At 38.5% G+C, this 20,026-nt stretch overlaps 2 protein-coding genes across 4 annotated transcripts in view; one reads left to right on the top strand and one right to left on the bottom strand.

Annotated features, from left to right (window-relative positions):
- The window catches only part of LOC140772854 (uncharacterized), a 37,921-nt gene extending 18,140 nt beyond the window's left edge, over positions 1-19,781 (bottom strand). Inside the window, exon 1 of the mRNA XM_073115074.1 lies at positions 19,256-19,781. The gene's annotated coding sequence lies outside the window, so the exon portion shown is untranslated. The remainder of the gene's footprint in view (positions 1-19,255) is intronic.
- On the top strand, positions 2,608-8,849 carry LOC140773873 (uncharacterized). 3 transcript variants are annotated; one of them, XM_073116650.1, is made up of 6 exons: positions 2,608-3,049; positions 4,342-4,459; positions 4,555-4,769; positions 4,848-4,875; positions 5,857-5,965; positions 7,118-7,368. In XM_073116650.1, the coding sequence occupies exons 1-6, from the start codon at positions 2,762-2,764 to the stop codon at positions 7,161-7,163; spliced, it is 804 nt and encodes a 267-aa protein (XP_072972751.1). In that variant the 5' UTR covers positions 2,608-2,761; the 3' UTR covers positions 7,164-7,368. The 3 variants fall into 3 exon arrangements, with proteins under 3 accessions (XP_072972751.1, XP_072972749.1, XP_072972750.1); XM_073116648.1 differs by lacking the exon at positions 7,118-7,368 and adding an exon at positions 8,491-8,849 and having other exon boundaries at positions 2,612-3,049; XM_073116649.1 differs by lacking the exon at positions 7,118-7,368 and adding an exon at positions 8,491-8,849 and having other exon boundaries at positions 2,615-3,049; positions 4,558-4,769.
- Positions 19,782-20,026: the final 245 nt, after the last annotated feature.

Raw genomic sequence — 20,026 nt, forward strand, 5'->3', positions numbered from 1 at the left:
TGAGATACTCCTTGCGGATGGCAGAGTATGCTCGGAGCCTTTGGGCATGATGTTAAGATCGGGTACCGGGTGTTGATTGTGCACAGTGGTCTAGTATGATGATATTATACCGAGATATCGGTGATGATCGTGATGTTGAGAAATGCATATGATTTCATTATCATTCGGTTACCTGATTATCGAGTGGTCAATATGCATCATATATGGTTGCATTTGATATCATAGCATAGTCATGATCGGCATGCATCATGTGTCATATTTGAGAGAGAGTTATGATGATAGATGACATGGAGATTTGTTTACTCATGGTCGAGGATTATATACTTTTATCAGTTATGACGTGTTATCTACTTTTCATTTATATATTATTGAGGATACATTCATATACTCATTCATGACATGATACTCTTTCTGATTCATATTATCCAGTACATGATTTACTCTCTGTTTGACATCACTGATTCGGGGTACTCATGGTTGAGGATTATATACTTTTATCAGTTATGACGTGTTATCTACTTTTCATTTATATATTATTGAGGATACATTCATATACTCATTCATGACATGATACTCTTTCTGATTCATATTATCCAGTACATGATTTACTCTCTGTTTGACATCACTGATTCGGGGTAAGGTCTATTCACTGAGCCTTTTGCTCATGACTCTCTTTATTTCTTTTCTAACCCCTCAGATCTGTGGTGCGTGATAGCGACCTGAGATATCTGGAGAATATATTTTAGAGTTATGATGAGGTGAGCTATTGATGCGAGACGGTATAGAAGATAGTTTAACCAGGCATTGAGTTGTATCGTTGTTTATTATATTTGTACCTTATTGTATTAGACGATGATTTGTATAATACAGGTCGAATCATAGTGTACTCTTGTATCAGTTGTTTAGTTGTATCTTGATGGTTTGTTGTGGCCTGTGTGGGTCCTGCTAGATTATGTAGCGGTCTAGTGTGTATTATTGTGTATTTTGATATTCATATGTTAACAGGTTTATTTGGTTAAGAGTATGATTTATTTGGTGATGGATTATGTGATCATGGATATGTTAGCAGGTGTTATTTGATGATGTCATGATTGTATGTGCACAGGAGTGTATCCGTGCGTGGCGGGCCCCGCCCGACCTGTCGCGTGCGCCGCACGTGCCGTGTGGGCACATGGGCGTGCACGTGCCGTGCCGGGCGGGGGCGTTACACCTCTCCTCCCTCTTTACCATCTTTCCATCTCTACTATTGGCAAAGTTTCTCCTAATTTCTAATCTCCTTCGATTGTCGAGCCACCCATCTTCTTTGGGATCTCGACCACTTCGTTCCCTTTGTTCCCTTCGTCTATTTTTTTTAATCACATCCACAATCCACCTTCATCTCCATACCCATTCATAGCTCTAACATCCACTTCATCCGTTACCACCACCATCACCCACGTTATTCCGTATTTTGGTCTCCGCTACAATTTGAATCTGTAAAGAGCATAAATACGAAAGTTGCAGATTAGGAAGTTATAGATCCAACCCAATTGGTTTCGTAATTTTAAGATTACCAGAGAATATTTGACGAATATTTTTCTAAGATTGTACGGACTGCTTCCTACAATAAATTCAGATCTTAAGGAATTGTTCCGTAGCCGATCTTTTGGTTCCAGATCCCATTAGTTTGTTGAAGTTATTTAACTTAGTTGATGAGTCCCTAGGGAGAACCTCTATAAATGTGTGGAGAAAATCCAAATTTGAGTTTATTTTGAATAATTGAATTAGCTTTGGCTTTTATCTCCTTCTCAACTTGTCTCTACCCATTGGCGCCTTCTCCCTCCTCCTTTCTTCCACCACTCAAGTCTTTTCTTCTACAACAACTTCTCCTTATTCACACCGAGGAGTAAATCTAGCATCTATCTAGCCATTAGAGGGCTATCAAGCTAGGATCTAATTGACCTTCAACCATTATTTAGCCAATATCTTAAGATTTAACTGTCCAAATCCCATGTCTTTGATTTGTTGGAAAGCTATCTCCAAGAGCCACAACATATCCAAAATTCAAGAGGACCCGTCGGTTAAATTGTTCGCAGATCCCTTCGGAAGTTACGAGATTTATCAAGTGCAGAAATGTCGCGGATCGGATTAGGCCGGTTTGTAATATGTCCTGGGTTAACTAAAGCAACAATTTTCAAATAAAAAAGGTACTCACCAAGAAATATTCTATTAGAATATTAAAAGTAATTTCTAAAATATCTATTCTACTCTGAATGAAATAAGATATGGTGATTAGATCTAAGAAGATATTTTTGATAAGATAAAATAGGCTAGGATGAGATATGAATTAAAAGCACTTTAGTTAGTATCAGTTTAGGCTAGAAAATTTTTAAGAGTACTTTAGTAATTTAATTAGCAGAGTCATATAAATGGTATTCTATGATTAATAAAGAAATAGTAGGGTGGTATATGAATATAATATATATAAAAGAAAAAGATATCTGATTTACAAAATCCATAAAAAAGGTGCTAAACAGAGAACGATAAAAATGTAGGGTGTTATTCAAAGATTTCTTTAAATTACCTACGAATTCGTGTTACAACGTGTTAAATAATTTCAGGTTTCGTGGAGAGTCTGGAGACCGTGTTCCCTCGAGTTGCACGTTTCCCTCTTCCCCTTCATCACCCAATAGGATTATACAAAAAGGGTCGGACTGGTGGGTTTCCTTCTTCCTCTTGCCGTCGATCGATCTAGCGACTACAGGGTAGAGGGAGAGAGGATATGGTGGGGCACGGGGCCCATGGCATCCCACTGGAGGTGGTGGGCACGATGATCGAGATGGCCGACGTCGCCTGGTACGCCCTGGAGCACCGCCCCGGCCGGAAAGGGGCGGCGGAGGGGGATGACGTGTCGCCTCCGCCGGCGCAGCTGCCTCTGTCGGGGGAGGAGGTGGACGAGATAGCCCAACTGCGGTTGGAGAACGTTCGCCTCCGAAACCAGCTCTCCGAAAACCTTGCCCTCCTTCAGGGCCTCTATAAAGAGCCCATCTCAAAAGATTGCCCTCCCGATGTGAGTCCCCTTCTGGTTTACCTAAATTTCTAAAATTTCCCTCTCTTTTTCTTCATTCTGGAGTATTTTATTCGTTTGATTTGATATGTATTAGATAGGATAGTCGATATTCTGAACAAAAGGAATTAGAGAAAAATAATCCTTTTAGTTGTACCTGGAATTATCTCACGTTTCTCTTCTTTGTTGCTCTTCTTTCTTTATAAATTTGTCCATGTTTTTATCCTCATTCGGAGTTTATTAGAAGTCAGGGAAATCGTGGCAAATAAGGAGAATTGACTTGTGCATATTGGTGAAGACGATTTGACAGGGTAGACAACTTAAATTGAGTAATATTATCTGAGAGCCCGGAAATTTGGATTGGGTTTAGTTGTAGATTGTCCAAGAGATCCTAACTCTTTGGCGTCTTTGAATGAATTTGATTGGATTTTGATTAATAAAGGTGTAAGTTTTTTTATTTTCCTATCTTAATGCCTATTACAACTACCAATCATGTTATATTAGAAATTTAGAATTGAAAGATATTGTTTGGAGTGTTTTTATTTTTTTGTGCCAAATGTCAATGATTTCTAGATGTTACTTCAAATGTGAGTTACAGTAGTCGATGTTGTTGATCTTGCAATGCTTCCCACTGGTTCCAGTTAGTTTTAAATAGGTTCTTCTCTTCCAGGTGTGACTCAAGAAGAAATTTAAGAGCATTAGCTTCTGTTCTCAACAGTTTAACTAGTTACCTAGTGAGTATGTGTGGCACCTAATATGTGGATATTCTTGATGTAGATGGAACCAGAGATCTATTAAATTCAAAGGTTGAAAAATGCTTCAACCAAAATGGACATAATTTTCATGTAAGTGTTAGATCCTTCTGATCTTGTATCCGCTTGCCAGATATCTTTAAGGTCTATATCTGCAATTTTAGGCCCCTTGGCCAAATTGCAATTTTATAGGGATCAAAAAGTTGTTCAACATCTTCTAATTAGTATTTCTTTTTTAAATAATAGTTTGAAGTTTCAATTAAGGGTTTCAGTTTTGACCCATAGGAAAGATGTGAAGTTTGAATATGGGAACAGATTAAATAACTAGTCATATATATAATTTGATTTCAATCAAACGGGGTTCTTTTTATTTTGAATTTGAACGCTTGTGCTTTACTATCTATTTTCTATGAAAGATCTTGACTGAATATGACAGGATATACAAATGACTAGTAGTAATCTCTTGTTTGCTATTGGTTATGAAGAAATGATATTCGGTTCTAATATTGATAATATGATTTTCACACAATATTTTATATACAGCTATATACACGCTTGGTGGCTGCAGTGGATAGCTCAAACTTTCTTAATAAACTCGAGTCACTTAATCAAGTGTCAAATGCCATACCCAGTGGCAGATTGTTATCTGATGACATTACTGGTACCTCCTACAGGACTCAAGTCTAATTGATACATATACTAACTTTTGATATGACATCCTTTAGTTCATACTTCCTCTGTCCAATCTCTATCAAGCAGGACTAGGTTTAGAAGCTGTGGATATTCCAATTATTGTTGATGAAGGGGAGCCTAGTTGGTGGGTTTGGGTCAGTCATGATATTTCTCCAAATAGCTTGGAGGAAGTGAGTGGGATTGATAATGAAAATTATGTCATCATTAGCGAAGAAAATGTTATTGATGGTATTGCGAACTTCATCGCCAGATGCATTCTCGAAAACCCAAACTCTAAGGTACTCTGAGGACGGACTCTTGGCATTGATTGATTTCCTATCATAATATTCTAACAGTTTATTACCATCTTATGACAGATACTATCAGCAAAGGATCTGCAAAATGGTAAGATAAGCTTCACTTGTTATAATCTAACTGTATTTGTTAGACTATTTTCTTTCACTATTTTCTTTCACATTTTTTCATTTGTAAAACTAGCTAGAGACTAATTTGTATTGTGGAGTCTAAGGAGGAAGTGTACACAGTCTTACTTTTATTTTTGAGGAGGTTGTTTACACAACTTGAACCCTTGATGTTTGGATGCAAGGTCACTGACCCAAATCATTACCCTTGGACCAAGTGACACCCACCGTCTTATATAATGTTGTTTGTATGAACTAATGTTTGGAATTTAGAAAATTCTCTATAGTCTATACCATGGAGTGATAAACTAGAAGTTGATTAGTTGGTACAGTAAGCTCCGTGCCTCTGTTGATTTATTATATTTAGAGCAAGACAATTCAAGCATTATATTGAGAAACTTATTGCAACATGATTTGACATTGATAAGCTATGATCATTATAAGGCACTTACTCTGTATACCCTCATAAAATCTGCATTGGCTTGAATAATATGGCTAAGGGCCTCAGGCATGACTTGGCTGTTTTGTATATCTTTATCCCCATGGTTTTCTCTCCTTGTATATTATGATAAAGCTCTTCCCTCGATCATCCATGTATTCTAGGTTGATAATACTGTGATATATTGTTATTTATCTGTTGGTTTATTTGAAATAATGTTATCAACACATTATCTTATCATATATATTGATTTTTGCAAGGTTAGATGCCAGGAGAATTCATTGTGCTATAAGCACCTTATTTTTTGCATTTGAGTTATATAGGAGAGTCATTTATTACTTATTTCTTTAGAGCTTCGCTATTTTTTTTTGCTGAAAAAGATCTGGAAAATAGGAACTCTGAAGTTACTTAATTATATTATCTACTTCTGTAAGTTGATTTGATTGAAATAAGTAAATGAAAATAAGTAATACTTCTTTTGTCAATTTTATGTTTTCCTCTTTTACATGTCATGTTGCGATATAGCTGTTATGAGGGCCTTGGGTGGAATCAAAGAGAAGAAAAAATGGAGAAGTGTTTGGGAAGCTGGAAAAATTATCTACACCATGTCAACTTGGGGTATTGCATTTGCTGGGTGAGTTTTAACCATATTTCCTATTATTAGATATTTGTGGATGCTTCTCTGCATTTCTGCATTTGTTATATTGCATAGTTCTATGTTCCATAGGACACACTTATGAATGGTTTGCCAGAACCTAGGCTCAAGCAGTGTTTTTAGCATTTATATAATTAGTTTTTGTTAAGTATTGTCATCTGGCAATAGGGATGTCTTTTGATCTTACAAAATGAAGAAGTACATTTTCTTGGCTTAATGCTGAAAAATCCATGTTGTACATTATCATCATGTAATTTTGCATTGTGGAGCCATCAGTTTTGCTCTAATATTGGCTACAAAATAAGGAGTTCTATGTGCTTTGACTTGGTGCTGAAAGTTGCATGTTGAACACTATGATATTACTCCTGTATCACTGGACCATCATTTTATCCTATGATATTGTCAAATCTAAGAAAAAGCTTCTGCCTTATGGATAGTACAAAGTTTGAGGGATGTACTTGCAGTGGTACTTCATTATTCTGTTTTTTTAATCTCATTGCTTATTTCATTTGGTTCCAAAAACTGGTGGTTGGCTTGTTTCATTGTTTACTGGAATAATCACTACCTTATTTTGTTTGCTTTTCTCTTCCTTTCAATGCTGTCAACATACTACTATAGAGTAGAAAAATAATTATCTCATACAGTTTGACTAAGGTTTGCACTGAGGGTTATATAAAAAAAACATGTTTGCTAGACAAGCATCATGGAGAACCATCTGAAAATTTTATAATATGATAACAAGAAGGGTTTAGAGTATGTACTACATGGCATACAATATATATGTTACAATCTTCAGTGCTATGTAATATCTTGTGTTATCTTGTCCCTGTGTGAGTTGTGGGAATCATATTTGCAGTATATATGCTATGGTATAAGTTCTAATGCTGATCAATTCATTCAGTTTACACATGGATATCAATTAGTCATGCTTGTATTATAATCTGCATCCATACATGTGTTTATGACTTATGTGGACTGAGACAAACAGTTGATTGGAGCTACTTATATGTAGGATATTTTTGAGCCTAGGTACAAGCACACTTAGCTCGTTTAGTTTCAAGTTGTTCTTGTTCAACTCTTTTTTGAGCCAAACACAATCCTTAAACAGTTTCTACATTTGATGTGACCTAGGGATGAAGAAACATGCCGATACGAAAAAAGATACAGAGGTACCTAGATTCACCCCTAAGGAGAAAAGATAAGGCCTCTATAAATCTCTTTATCTGTCTCTAAGTATCATTTTTATACTAGAATGGCTAGATAGATAGAAAAGATAGAAAATAACTTGTCGTAGGAGAAAGAAAATTAAACCCATATAAATTGTGAGGGACAAACGAAGAATTGAGTCCAGCACAAAAGAGAGAAGGGAGAGGGAGAAGAGGGATGGGAATAAATGTTGAATTATCCACAAAAGATTATTTCTCAAATTTTCATAATTCTTTTTTCTTCTTTTTTCGGAATTCCCAGCACCTTTATATATATAGCGATGATGAGATTACATCAAATTATAATTGATCTTATTCAATTCTTTCCAAATCTAATATATAACTAAATTTGACTCTTTTAACTTAAAAAGCAATCAAATCCTAACAACCTTACCTTAAAACAAACTTATTTAGTGATGTAATAAATATGTCAATGCATTAATTTTCTTGTAAAAAGATGAAACACATGTTTATACAGTATTTACTAACAAATGGTAACTAATATATAAACTCATAGTCAAATTTTACTGAGCAGTGTAAAATATAAATGTAGAATATCTCATAAATTATAGGAACCGGGTATAAGCACAACATACCAGATGGGCATATATTCTACCATTAAAAAAGTATCACCTATATGTGGATATATTTCTATTCAAAGTTTAGCAATTACTTCAAGACTATTCTGAGAAATATAAAATATTTGTAATATATATGGACTCCATCTTTATATACATTATATATGTTCCATTCTTCTAGCTTGATCAAGCCAAGGACTGATTATACTCATCCTGGAATTAGTTTCTATGGCATCATTGTGTCAAGCATGATTATTTTGACAGCCCTAACTTATGTGTAGTAGGTAATACCAATAGGAAAGAGTTATTTATGCAGGAGGCTTGGGAGGCATTTGATTCATGATATAGTTCAACTAAATATTCTAATTTCTGCTGCCACCAGTAGATGAAACAAAATGCCATGTCGGCAGATTACTTTTATGGATATCCAGAGTTCTGACCATTAGTGTGGTTCCTTTATGGTTATTCGAGATACTTGCCCAGCCTCATCTCTTTTTTTAAGGTCAGAACTGTATGAGCCTTGCTCCAGTGCTGCAGTAAATATAAAATAAAGGCTAAGATCTTTTGTTTTAGTAATGCTGCAGCAGTAATTTTACACAATGAATTATGCATAGAGTTTTAATTATCTAGGCACTTAGATTAAAATGAAGTTGGTGATGTAGAAAACATATGATTAAAAGAGATTGTCCTTGGGTCCTCAGTATATTTAATATATTTGCAGGTTGTATGGGAATCGGACCATCCTGAAAGCTGCAGCAAAGGGGGTTAGCGCATCCAGTAAACTTGTCATGAAGGTGCTGTAAAGGAGTTACGTTAATCTGTACATGACATCAATAAATTTGTGATTGTTGGATGTCTTACATTCATGGATCTTTCTGTTTAGCAAATTTAATTCTGCTTTGTTATCAAAGAATGATAGTGGGTGTTGTGAACTGATGGGAATGTTCTTCCGATGGAAAAGATGGTGTTTCCAGATTGTAAGGACAATGGACACCTACATATACCTGCTATCTTCTTAATTCATTGTAAATATTAGCGTGTGTTGATAACAGTGCAGAATGCTACTTAATTGGCTTCTAATAGGAGGCTATTTCTTGTGCTTTTTTTATCTGCAAAACAACCTATCATCTATAGATTATCTTAAGCTTCTGTTGAATTATACAGAAAGAATCATTCTTTTCTAGGACTTGCGTGAATAAGTTTGAAAAGGTGAAATGAAAAAGACTCAGATGGCCTACGAGGACATAATTGCTTAGATTCACTAAAGATGGAGCGAACGAAGATACCGAAATACTGCAGATCCACATCAGGATTTGTGTGCTGTTAATTATAGAAGAATGTGCAGATTGGCAATCGGCGGTGCAACATTATGAGAACAGAGGATACTGGTATTGTCACCATGTGGGTAAATTATTCATCAAAGAAAAAAAATCTCTGTTCCACAAATACAAGATACTGATAAGCTAACATGCACTGTAGGAGAGAACATTTTGTTTATTATTCAGCATAGAAAAAAATCTCTCTTTTCCACAAATACAAGATACTGATAGCAGCTTATTTGGACTTATCTGTGAATATTGGATACGGATCGGTTGTTTTCCGAGAAGACTGCTAACATGCACTGTAGGAGATAACATTTTGTTTTGGTGGGTGCCTCCAATAAAAGGATGATCATTTGGATGGTTGAGCACTTAAAATCTGAGGCCTTGTGGAATAAGCATTAGTTTATTCTACTCATATACTAACTAACAACTTATCTCAAAACTAGTTTATTAATAGTTACTTTTTTTATCTCCTCTCCTCTTCTATCAAATATTATATATTTTTCATTACTATTTTATCCTTACAAAATATTGTTTCAATTATTCTCTCCCTCTCTTTCCTCTTTCTCTCTTCTTTCTTCTCTCTCCTCTCCTTATCCATTACTGTAAAGAGTATTTCAATCATTTATCAAAATTTATATACTTTTCATGTCACATTAATTATAATAATTACACTACAGTAATGGTTTATAACATAACTCCATAATAGCCCATACACGAATCGAGTTAGCCGGGTTTAAGGTCGGTTGGCTTTGGGTCAAGTCATTATAATGAAAACATGAACACGACTGTTCATTAAATGAGTTACGCATACATGAGTTATCGGGTAATACAAATTATTCAAGTTTTTATACATTATTCAGGTTATAAAATGGTTTCTTCAGGTTGTAAATAAGTTTCAAGTTTTTTTTTCATGTTATAAATTGGTTAATCGGGTTATAGACGATTTATTGTATCATAAATAGATTGACTCGTAAACAAATCAAATTGAGATAATAAACACAAGCATGGCCCAAAGCCAATTAGGCTAAACTCAAACCAGTTTAAAAGTCGGGTTTCCATATCGAGTTATCATGTTGGGTCACTTTTTATCGCCCCTAGATATAAGCCTTGATGTTATGCATGTTTAAGAAATAAGTATACCTTAATTATTTTAGAAGTTATTCCACAATCAAATGCCACTTAAAGAGAGTTGAAGGTGACACACCAACCAACCTAGACTATAATGAGCTCGCAAACCAACCCATGATTGTCAGTCTCGGGTGTGGCATGTCCTGGATAGGCTTAGCCAAACCCCAACTGACCATCCCTACCTTGGGCAGCCCTTGACCCTAGGGGATAGCCACGGATAAAGGGTCAACATCTCACACTAGTGGTGCTTGAAGATTGGCACTCAAAAGACCTATGCTTCTATTGCAACGAGCGCTTCGTACCAGACCATTAATGTGCAAAATAATCCGCTGCCATTATGCTCATGGAGGAGTTGATCGAGGATGATCCATGGATGATGTAACGCCCCCGCCCGGCACGGCACGTGCACGCCCACGCGCCCACACGGCACGTGCGGCGCACGCGACAGGTCGGGCAGGGCCCGCCATGCACGGATACACTCATGTGCACATACAATCATGACATCATCAAATAACACCTGCTAATATATCCATGATCACATAATCCATCACCAAATAAATCATACTCTTAACCAAATAAACCTGTTAGTATATGAATATCAAAGTCCACAATAATATACACTAGACCGCCACATAATCTGGCAGGACCCACACAGGCCACAACAAACCATCAAGATACAACTAAAATAACTAATACAAGGTTACTCTATGATTCGACCTGTATTATACAAATCATTATCTAATACAAAAAAGTACAAATATCAAATATTGGTACAACTCAATTTCTATATAAACTATCATCTATACCATCTCGCATCTATTGCTCACCTCATCATCGCTCTAAAATATCTTCTCAAGTCGCTATCACGTATCACAAATCTGAGGGGTTAGAAAAGAAATAAAGAGAGTCATGAGCAAAAGGCTCAGTGAATAGACCTTACCCCGAATCAGTGATGCCAAACAGAGAGTAAATCATGTACTGGATAATATGAATCAGAAAGCAGTATGATGTCATGTATGAACATATATATATATGTATCCTCAATGACATATATATATGAATGAAATCAGTTCTCATGAATGACCATATTATATCCTCAACCGAAATTATATAACATCACCGAATATAACACCATATCATGTATAACAATTATGATCCAATGATATTAGTCACAACAATGATGATGCATGATGCATGCCAACTACTAGATAATCATATATGTCAGAGCCAGATATAATTCACATATCTCTCACTATCACAATCATCCGTCTCAACTCTGAATATCATCCATCATGCTGGACTACGGTACCCGGCCCCAAACTCGATACACATCATGTCACAAGCTCAGAGCATACCCTGTCATACGCTAAGAGTATCTCTGTAGATAAATCATACCCTGCCATACGCTAAGGGTATCTCTGAAGAAAGTAATCATACCCTGCCATATGCTAAGGGTATATCAATGATAGTTGTACCCTGTCATACGCTAAGAGTACAACTATCAGCCATCACCATACTCTGCCATACGCTAAGAGTATGTCCAGTACCAGTCCGGACCAGATACCGTTCCAGCCATCACATCACATTACATCACATCACATACACATGTACTTTTATGATTTCCTATACATGATAAATCATATGCATATATCCAGTACGACAACAGATCATACAACTCAGGAATTTAGGTGGTAAAGAAGCCGAGAGAAAAATGATGTAATGCAAACTCCAACCATGTATCTAACACATGCATACTCATGCTAATCTATCACATGCATACTCATGATAGAGATCATCCCGACATAAAACCATAATAGCATAATCATCTCCAATCATCTCTATATATCACCAATGTACTCATATCCCAGATCAGTCTAATCAAATGCATGATAAAATATATGCTCGACTGAAATCATCTCTATATAAAGTCATATAATCATGCTGGAGGCCAAAACATGCATGTACATAATATATAATAAATCCTAATTTGAGAAAGGGATCTAGGGGATAAGACTACTCACATCTTATCAGAAGACTCAACACACGTATCCCTTACATCCGCCCATCAACCGTGTGACACTTCTCGCTAGCAAGGACAACGGGGTCTCAAAATGTTTAAGTAACATAAAGTTAGTTGTTTATCCCATTATAATCCGTTCGAGTAAAATATGATGATTTATTAGATTTTAGAATTTCTACTTATTTTTATGATTGACTAGATTTTGATTATAAATAAAATATAAATATAGATAAAAACCTAATTATAACTAAATTATATCTTGATTAATTAGGGACTATGTAGTCATTATCTTATTTGTTACAAAATAATAATGTATAATAAATTAATAGAATTACTTAAAATGTAGATCATAAGAATATTAGAATATAAATCTAATAATTATAATTTACAAATCTATCTATTAATCTAATAGATATGTAAATAAATAAATAAATATAAGTATTACATATATTTATACCTAAGTAATCATTAATGATAAAAATTATCATTAATAAAATTATATTGAAGGATATATAATATTATTAACATAGTTCATGTCTAAATAATCTATTTGCATTAATTAAGAAGAAAAATACCTAAATAAATAACCTAAATAAACTAATTAATTAATAAATTAATCACATCTGCCATCAGTGCTGGGCTCGGCCCAGCACTGTAGCAGACAGTGCTGGGCCGAGCCCAACACTGCGCAGAAAGAAAGAGAAGGAGCTGAGGAAGAAGGAGAAAAAGAAAGAAAGAAAGAAAGAAGGAAAGAAGAAGAAGAAGAAGAAGAAGAAGAGGAAGAAGAAGAAGAAGAAGAAGAAGAACAGAAGAGAAAGAGAAGAAAGAGGGGACGTGAGGGAGGCGGTTGCGGACCCGGGTCGGCGGGGAGGGCACCGGCAGCTGGTGGCCAGCCAGCTGCCGGCCTCTCGCCGGCGGCTCGGCTCCGACGGGCCCGAGCCCAAGGTAAGAAAAAGAGAAAGAGAGAGAGAGAGAGAGAGAGAGAGAGAGAGAGAGAGAGAGGAAGAGAGAAGAAGAGAGAGGAGGAGAAAGAGCTCACCGGCGCTCGTGGAGGTGGCGGCGGCGGTGATAGTCCGGCCTCGGCGAGAGAGAGAGAGAGAGAGAGAGAGGTTTAGAGAGAGACCAAACGGGAGAGAGAGAGAGAGAGAGAGAGAGAGAGATTTAAAGAGAGAGAGGGAAGGCGGTGAGGGGGGGGGGGGGGGGCGGTTTGCGGCGGCGCCGGGGCCCGCCGCGGCCAGCTGGTCGCAGCCCATTGGCTGCGGCAGCGGCAGCGGGCACGTGGCGCCCCCACCACGCAAGCTGCATGCGCAGCTTGCATGGGCACGAGGCCGGCCACAGTGTGGCCGGCCGCGTTGTGCCCAGAATTTTTTTTTTTTTTAAGATTGGGTTGTTACAGATGATTTGGAGGACCAGCAAGAGGAGGTCAGCCAAATCAAGGAGGATAGCCCTCTTGATGTCCAAACCAAGCTTTCCATTTATACTTTCGTCAGCAAGATGACTCTGAAAACTCTTTAGGTCATAGGTATACTTTCAAGCTTTCCATTCTGATTCTCATAGATTTAGGGAGTATCCACAAGTTTGTGGATTCTTAGATGTTGAGACACTTGGGTTTGGAGTCGAAGCCTTCCAATGGCTTTGATGTCACTATTAGTGATGGCACGGTGCTAAGAATGAAGGGCTATACATCCAAGGCCATGTCTTTCAGATTGATCTCTATCCATTAGCCTTATACGAGAGGCCGAGTTGGTGCTCAGATCAGTCGCCTTCGACTTCACCACTATGGCGATAGAGCTTAGCCATGAAGGCCAACCCGTCTAGCTCCTAGCTGCACCAAAAAATGAGGCTGAGGGCTCCTTGCCTTCACTTGAAGGGTTGCCAAGATTGAGGTGTCTCGAGTACATCATGCAATTCATCTCAGGGGCCAAAGATGAGGATGATCCACTACTTTTACTAGCTAACTTAAAAGTTATTTTGCAAAAATTTAAAGATATATTCCAATAGCCATATGGTTTGCCTCCATCTAAGACGAAAGACCATCACATCAAAATCAAGCGGGGGGCAAGTTTGATGAATGTTTGACTATACCGTAATCCTTTCATCCAAAAGGAGGCTATAACGAAGATGATCCATAAGATATTGTCCAGTGGAGTCATAAGACCAAGTTGAAGCACATATTCTTCACTAGTATTGCTCATGTGAAAGAAGGACATGGCAATTTTGTGAGGATTTTCGAGCACTTAACGCCATCGCCGTCAAAGACCGATGCCCCATATTGGTGATTGAAGAGTTGTTGGACAAATTGGTGGGTGCATGATACTTTTCAAAGCTTGACTTAAGGGCGGGATACATTCAAATAAGACTGGAATCGTCTGATATGCACAAGATGGCGTTTTGGATTCATGACGGGCACTATAAATTTCTTGTTATGCTCTTTGGTCTTACCAATGCTCTAGCCACTTTTCAAAGCTTAATGAATGATATTTTTAGGCATCATTAGAGGCAATATGTGCTAATATTCTGATACGAATTGGATCACATCAAAAGGAGATTAGGCTCAATGGATTGAGTCTAATTATCTTATTTGGTTTAGTTAGAGTCTTAGTAGGTTAGGATTTTATTTAATTAGCTAAATCCAACTCCGTACAGTTTCCGAAAAATATTCGTATAATATTCTACACATATCCAAATAATATCAAACCAATTAGATAAGGTCGTTAACCTTCAGATCTATAACTTTGATATTCATGACTTCTCCAGATTCGGAATTTATCTGTGACAAAACGAAAGCTTAATCCGAGAGATAATTGGAGAAGATAAGGAATACTAGTTTAGTTGATTTGTTAGGGTTTCATATTGTTTTATGACTTGTTGGCTAGCCTCTATAAATATGTGGATGGCAGCCAACTTCATTATGCTATTGAATTATTAATTTCTTACCTCCTATCTTCTCTCTAGACTTCTCCATCCTCCCTCTTCATCATCCTTCTACCTCTACCGTTGGTAAGGTTTCTCCTAACTTCTAATCTCTCTCGTCTGTCGAGTCACCCCTCTTCTTTGGGATCTCGACCACTTCGTTCCTTTCGTCTACCTTTCGTAACCACATCCAAAATCCACTTTCATCATCATACCCATCCATAACCCTAACATCCACTCTACTCGTCACCACCACCATCACTCACGTTCTTTTATATTTTCGTCTCAGTTTCTGTTTGAATATGTAAAGGGCATAAATACAAAAGTTGTAGATCAGGAAGTTACAGATCTAACTCACTTAGTTTCGTAATTTTCTGACTACTGAAGAATATTTGAAAAATATTTTTCCACGATTGCACGGACTGCTTCATACAATAAATTCAGATCTTAAGGAATTGTTCCATAGCTGTTCTTTTGGTACAAGAACCTATCAATTTGGTATATAGCCCATCAATTTGGTACCGTAATGCATCAAATTGGTATCAGAGCCCATCAAATTGGTATTAGAGCAGGTGAACCTCAGACCTCCATTAATAGTTGAAACAATAAAGATGACATCAATAAGGAGACCTATGGAGAGCACACTGACAAGGGAGGACTCAATCCACGATGACCCTAACCGTGAGGCCGATTCCTTTGGAGTGACCACGGCAGGACCGAATCAACCAACATTGATGGGTTCGAATATGGATGAACTTAGGGGCATGTTCCAAATATTGTTGCATAGAGTTGACAACATGCAAAAGGATCACAATGAATTCAAGGAATATATCGTGAATTGATTGAATTCGTCATCTTCTCAATGACAATTGGAGTTTCAAGAAGGACCAGCGGTGGGACCTCATCGAATCGACACTCCACAGGTTCAGGTGCATCATATGAGTGTCAATGATCCCCTCTTACCTATGCCTACACATCATCCTCAACCTTCATTACAAAACCCAAGACCAGGGGTGGTGAAAACCGAGAGGCGTGCGGCACCAGTGCGCTTCGTCGATGAGGAGGATTGGCACTATGAGGATGAGGTTGATCCCTATGAAGATGGTGAGGGATGTGCTCGAGGATTTAGAGAAGGTGATCAACATGCACAAATGTTTAAACCTGAACCAAGGATCTTTTGCGAACCTGACAATGCTATTCGGGGGAGAACCGCACGCTTGGACTTTCCAAAATTCAAAGGCGGTGATCCAATGGATTTGGTGTTTCAAGTTGAACAATATTTTGATTGTCAAGGTATAGCGGAAGATGCAAAAGTCCAAACAGCAAGCTTTCACCTCCAAAGAACGGCATTACATTGGTATAGATCGGTTATTCGTGGTGGTGGATTTACTAGATGGGCTAATTTTTGTAGAAGGATAACACACAGATTTGGGACAGTGGCATATGAAGATTTTGCTGCCACATTAAGCAAGATGGTTCAAAGGACGACCGTATTGGAATACCAAACTGAGTTTGAAAGAGTTAGTAGTCGTTGTGAGCCACCTTGGCCTGAACAGACACTGATGAGTACATTTATTTTAGGACTGCGGGATAAGATACAAGCGGATGTTCGTGCTCTATGTTCTACTACTCTTGAGGAGACCTTTAAGAAGGCCATGAGGATGGAACAAAAACATAGGGCTCTAAAGATGGTAATGAAAACCAATTGGGGCAACCGAGATGGGCGGTTTGCACCTAGAACGCCGATTGGAAATTTTGCGGTTTTAAAAATAACAGCTACGAGTACTAGACCACAACCACCTTTGAGATCTTCTTCCAATGTTAGAGGAGGCACTAGACCCCCCGTTCGAACTCTCACACTTGCCCAGGTGGAGGAGCAAAGAGCGAAGGGCTTTTGCTTTCGATGTGATGAGCGTTTCACCCTCGGCCATTGGTGTTTTAAACCAATCGAGAGTGTGATGCTTATTGATGGTCTTGAGGAGGATGATGAGATTGTTGATGATGAGGAGTGTCTAGAGGAGGTCCATGAAGAGGCTGTTGTGGAGGGCGTGGAGGAAGATATCCAAGCTGAAATATCGATGCATGCATATTCGGGTACTTCCACACCGAGGACGTTATGGGAAGACGGACTTGAGAAAGCATTGTGTGCACATCCTCATCGATTCTAGGAGTACACACAACTTTCTAGATGAGAGGTTAGTAAGGAGATTAGGTTTGGATGACGAATCGACTATAGGATTTGACGTAGCTATTGGAGACAGTACAAAGCTTATGGCGAAGAGCTTATATCGTCAGGTCGGTATACAGGTACAAGGACATGACATCATTATAGACTTGTATCTATTGGCGATGAGAGGAGCGGACATTGTCCTTGGTGCTTAGTGGTTACAAAGTTTGGGACCCGTCACATTTAATTTTCGGAGCATGTGGATGAAATATAAGCAAGGAAACAAGGATGTGTGGCTTGATGGTGTTTAGTCTTCTCTGATTCCTACGATGCAGCTTATGGTGTGGTTGCCTTGCGCGTATCATTTAGCCTATCTTCTTTAGTTACGACTAGTAGGAGATGAGCCTCAAATGAGTTTACGTACTCCCATTGAATTGTCTAATTTATTAGATAACTTTTTTGGACTGTTTGAGGAGATACAGGAGTTGCCACCAAGGAGAGCGACGGACCATCGCATAGAGATTGTACCCGGGGCTACACCGGCGAACGTGAGGCCATATCGGTATCCACATGTGCAAAAAGAAGTTATTTCAAATATGGTAGCCGAGATATTGGAGGAATGTCTCATTCAACCAAGTCATAGCTCATATTCATCCCCTGTGCTTTTGGTACGAAAAAAAGACGCGACATGGTGTTTTTGCATAGATTATCGAGCACTAAACACTATTACCGTCAAGGACCGGTATCCCATCTCGGTTATCGAGGAGTTGCTGAACGAGCTTGCTGGGGTGATTATATTTAGTAAGCTTGACATGAGGGCCGGGTATCATCAAATAAGAGTTCACCCGGCGGATGTGCACAAAACTGCATTTCAGACTTCGGACGGGCATTACGAGTTCCAGGTGATGCCTTTTGGTCTCACCAATGCTCTAGCTACCTTTCAATGCCTCATGAATGATATATTTTGGCCTGTATTGTGAAGGTATGTCTTGGTATTTTTTGACGATATTTTGGTGTATAGTAGAACTAAATTAGAGCATTGGCGGCATTTGGAGGACGTGCTAAATTTGTTGAAGCAAAACCAATTGAAGATCAAGAAGTCAAAGTGCCTATGGGGAGTACCAAAAGTGGAGTATTTAGGCCACATCATTTCAGCGGATGGTGTAGCGGTAGATCTTTAGAAGGTTGCATGCATGACCGCTTAGCCTATTCCTACTATTATCACCAGATTGAGAGGATTTTTGGGGCTGACCGGATATTATTGTCGATTTATTGCCGGATATGGCAAGATCGCTGCTCCTCTCACTTCTTTGTTGAAAAAAGACTCTTTTAGATGGATGGATGAAGCCACTAAAGCCTTTGAAAAATTAAAAATAGCAATGACAACGGCACCCGTTTTGGCGCTACCGGACTTTATCAATGCAAGAAGGATGTCTGATTGCCTATCTTAGCTAGGTTTTATCACAAAAATCTCAGCAATTATCGACTTATGAGATAGAGATGTTGGCAATTCTGCTTGCCGTGACAAAGTGGAGACCTTATTTGATCGGTAGGCGATTCATTATCTGAACTGATCAAAGGAGCCTTTCAAACTTTATGAGACAGCGTATACACACTCTAGCATAGTAGAGATGGGTCACAAAATTTCCGAGATATGATTATGAAATCCAATACAAGAAGAGAAAGGAAAATAGAACGGTGGATGTACTATTGTGCCAACCCGATACCGCCGAGCTTGCAGCCTATTTTTCTCTTAGCTTTTTCTTCCTTGATGAGCTAAGGTATGCATGTTCATCTGATCCAGATATTTTGAGATTGTTGCAGGAGGTGATGGGTGATCCGGAGCGCCATCCAGAGTTGGAGAATCGAGGCGATTTACTATGGGACTGCGGATGCATTTGGGTGTTGGATCATATTGGTCCGTGTTACGAACCTCCCTTTTGGCTACGGCTCTGATACCAGCTTGTTACGATCCTTCCTCGGCTATAGGCTCTGATACCAGATTGATACGAACCCTCTTTTGGTGCTATGGCTCTGATTCAAGATTAATACGATCTTGCACGAAACTTTGAGATCAGATCCCGAAATATCCCGCCGTTGGATCGCTGTGAAATTGTGATATGTTGTAGGCCCGGAAAAGAGCTTTCCAACGGATCTAGTTTCAGGCGAATCGGAGTTGGGGATCTCGAGATATCATTCGTTTAGTGGACGAACGTCAGGATACTCTGTTTTTGGATTCCGTGGATGAAGGCACGAAATCCTAGGTAATGGTGGATTGTGGAGGGCCGGTGTTGATGGGGTGGCACCGGTGTAAAAGTGATGGTGGAAGGGTTATGGATGATGGAAAGGTTAGGGATAGCGATGGATAAATTGGAAGAAGGGGGAGAAGAGGGCCACTCCTAAGGGACTAGGGTGATTGGCCTGTCGAGGGAGATTAGAAGCGGCGTCGCCGGGGAGATTGAGGGAACGGGAGCGAAGAAGACGAAGGAGGCAAGGCAAACTCAATTCTCAATAATCAATAATAATTTTGGTTGCCCTACACATACTTTTATAGGCTAACCAACAACTCAATCTTATCCTAAAACACAATCTTATCCTAAAACACAATCTTATCCTAAAACTCAATCTTATCCTAAAACTCAATCTTATCCTAAAACTCAATCCAAACTCGAGACGACGTCGGTGAAGTCCGAATCGTATCAAT

This window comes from Typha angustifolia, chromosome 13, assembly GCF_048772165.1.
Source record: "Typha angustifolia cultivar Huaian chromosome 13, ASM4877216v1, whole genome shotgun sequence".
Classification (NCBI taxonomy): Eukaryota; Viridiplantae; Streptophyta; class Magnoliopsida; order Poales; family Typhaceae; genus Typha; species Typha angustifolia.

Bases quoted from the DNA above. Each gene is read 5' to 3' on its own strand.
- LOC140773873 (XM_073116648.1), top strand. From the start codon at position 2,762: ATGGTGGGGCACGGGGCCCATGGCATCCCACTGGAGGTGGTGGGCACG. The intron at 4,876-5,856 runs GTAAGATAAGCT...GTTGCGATATAG, and splicing joins AGCAAAGGATCTGCAAAATG to CTGTTATGAGGGCCTTGGGT. The intron at 5,966-8,490 runs GTGAGTTTTAAC...ATATATTTGCAG, and splicing joins TGGGGTATTGCATTTGCTGG to GTTGTATGGGAATCGGACCA.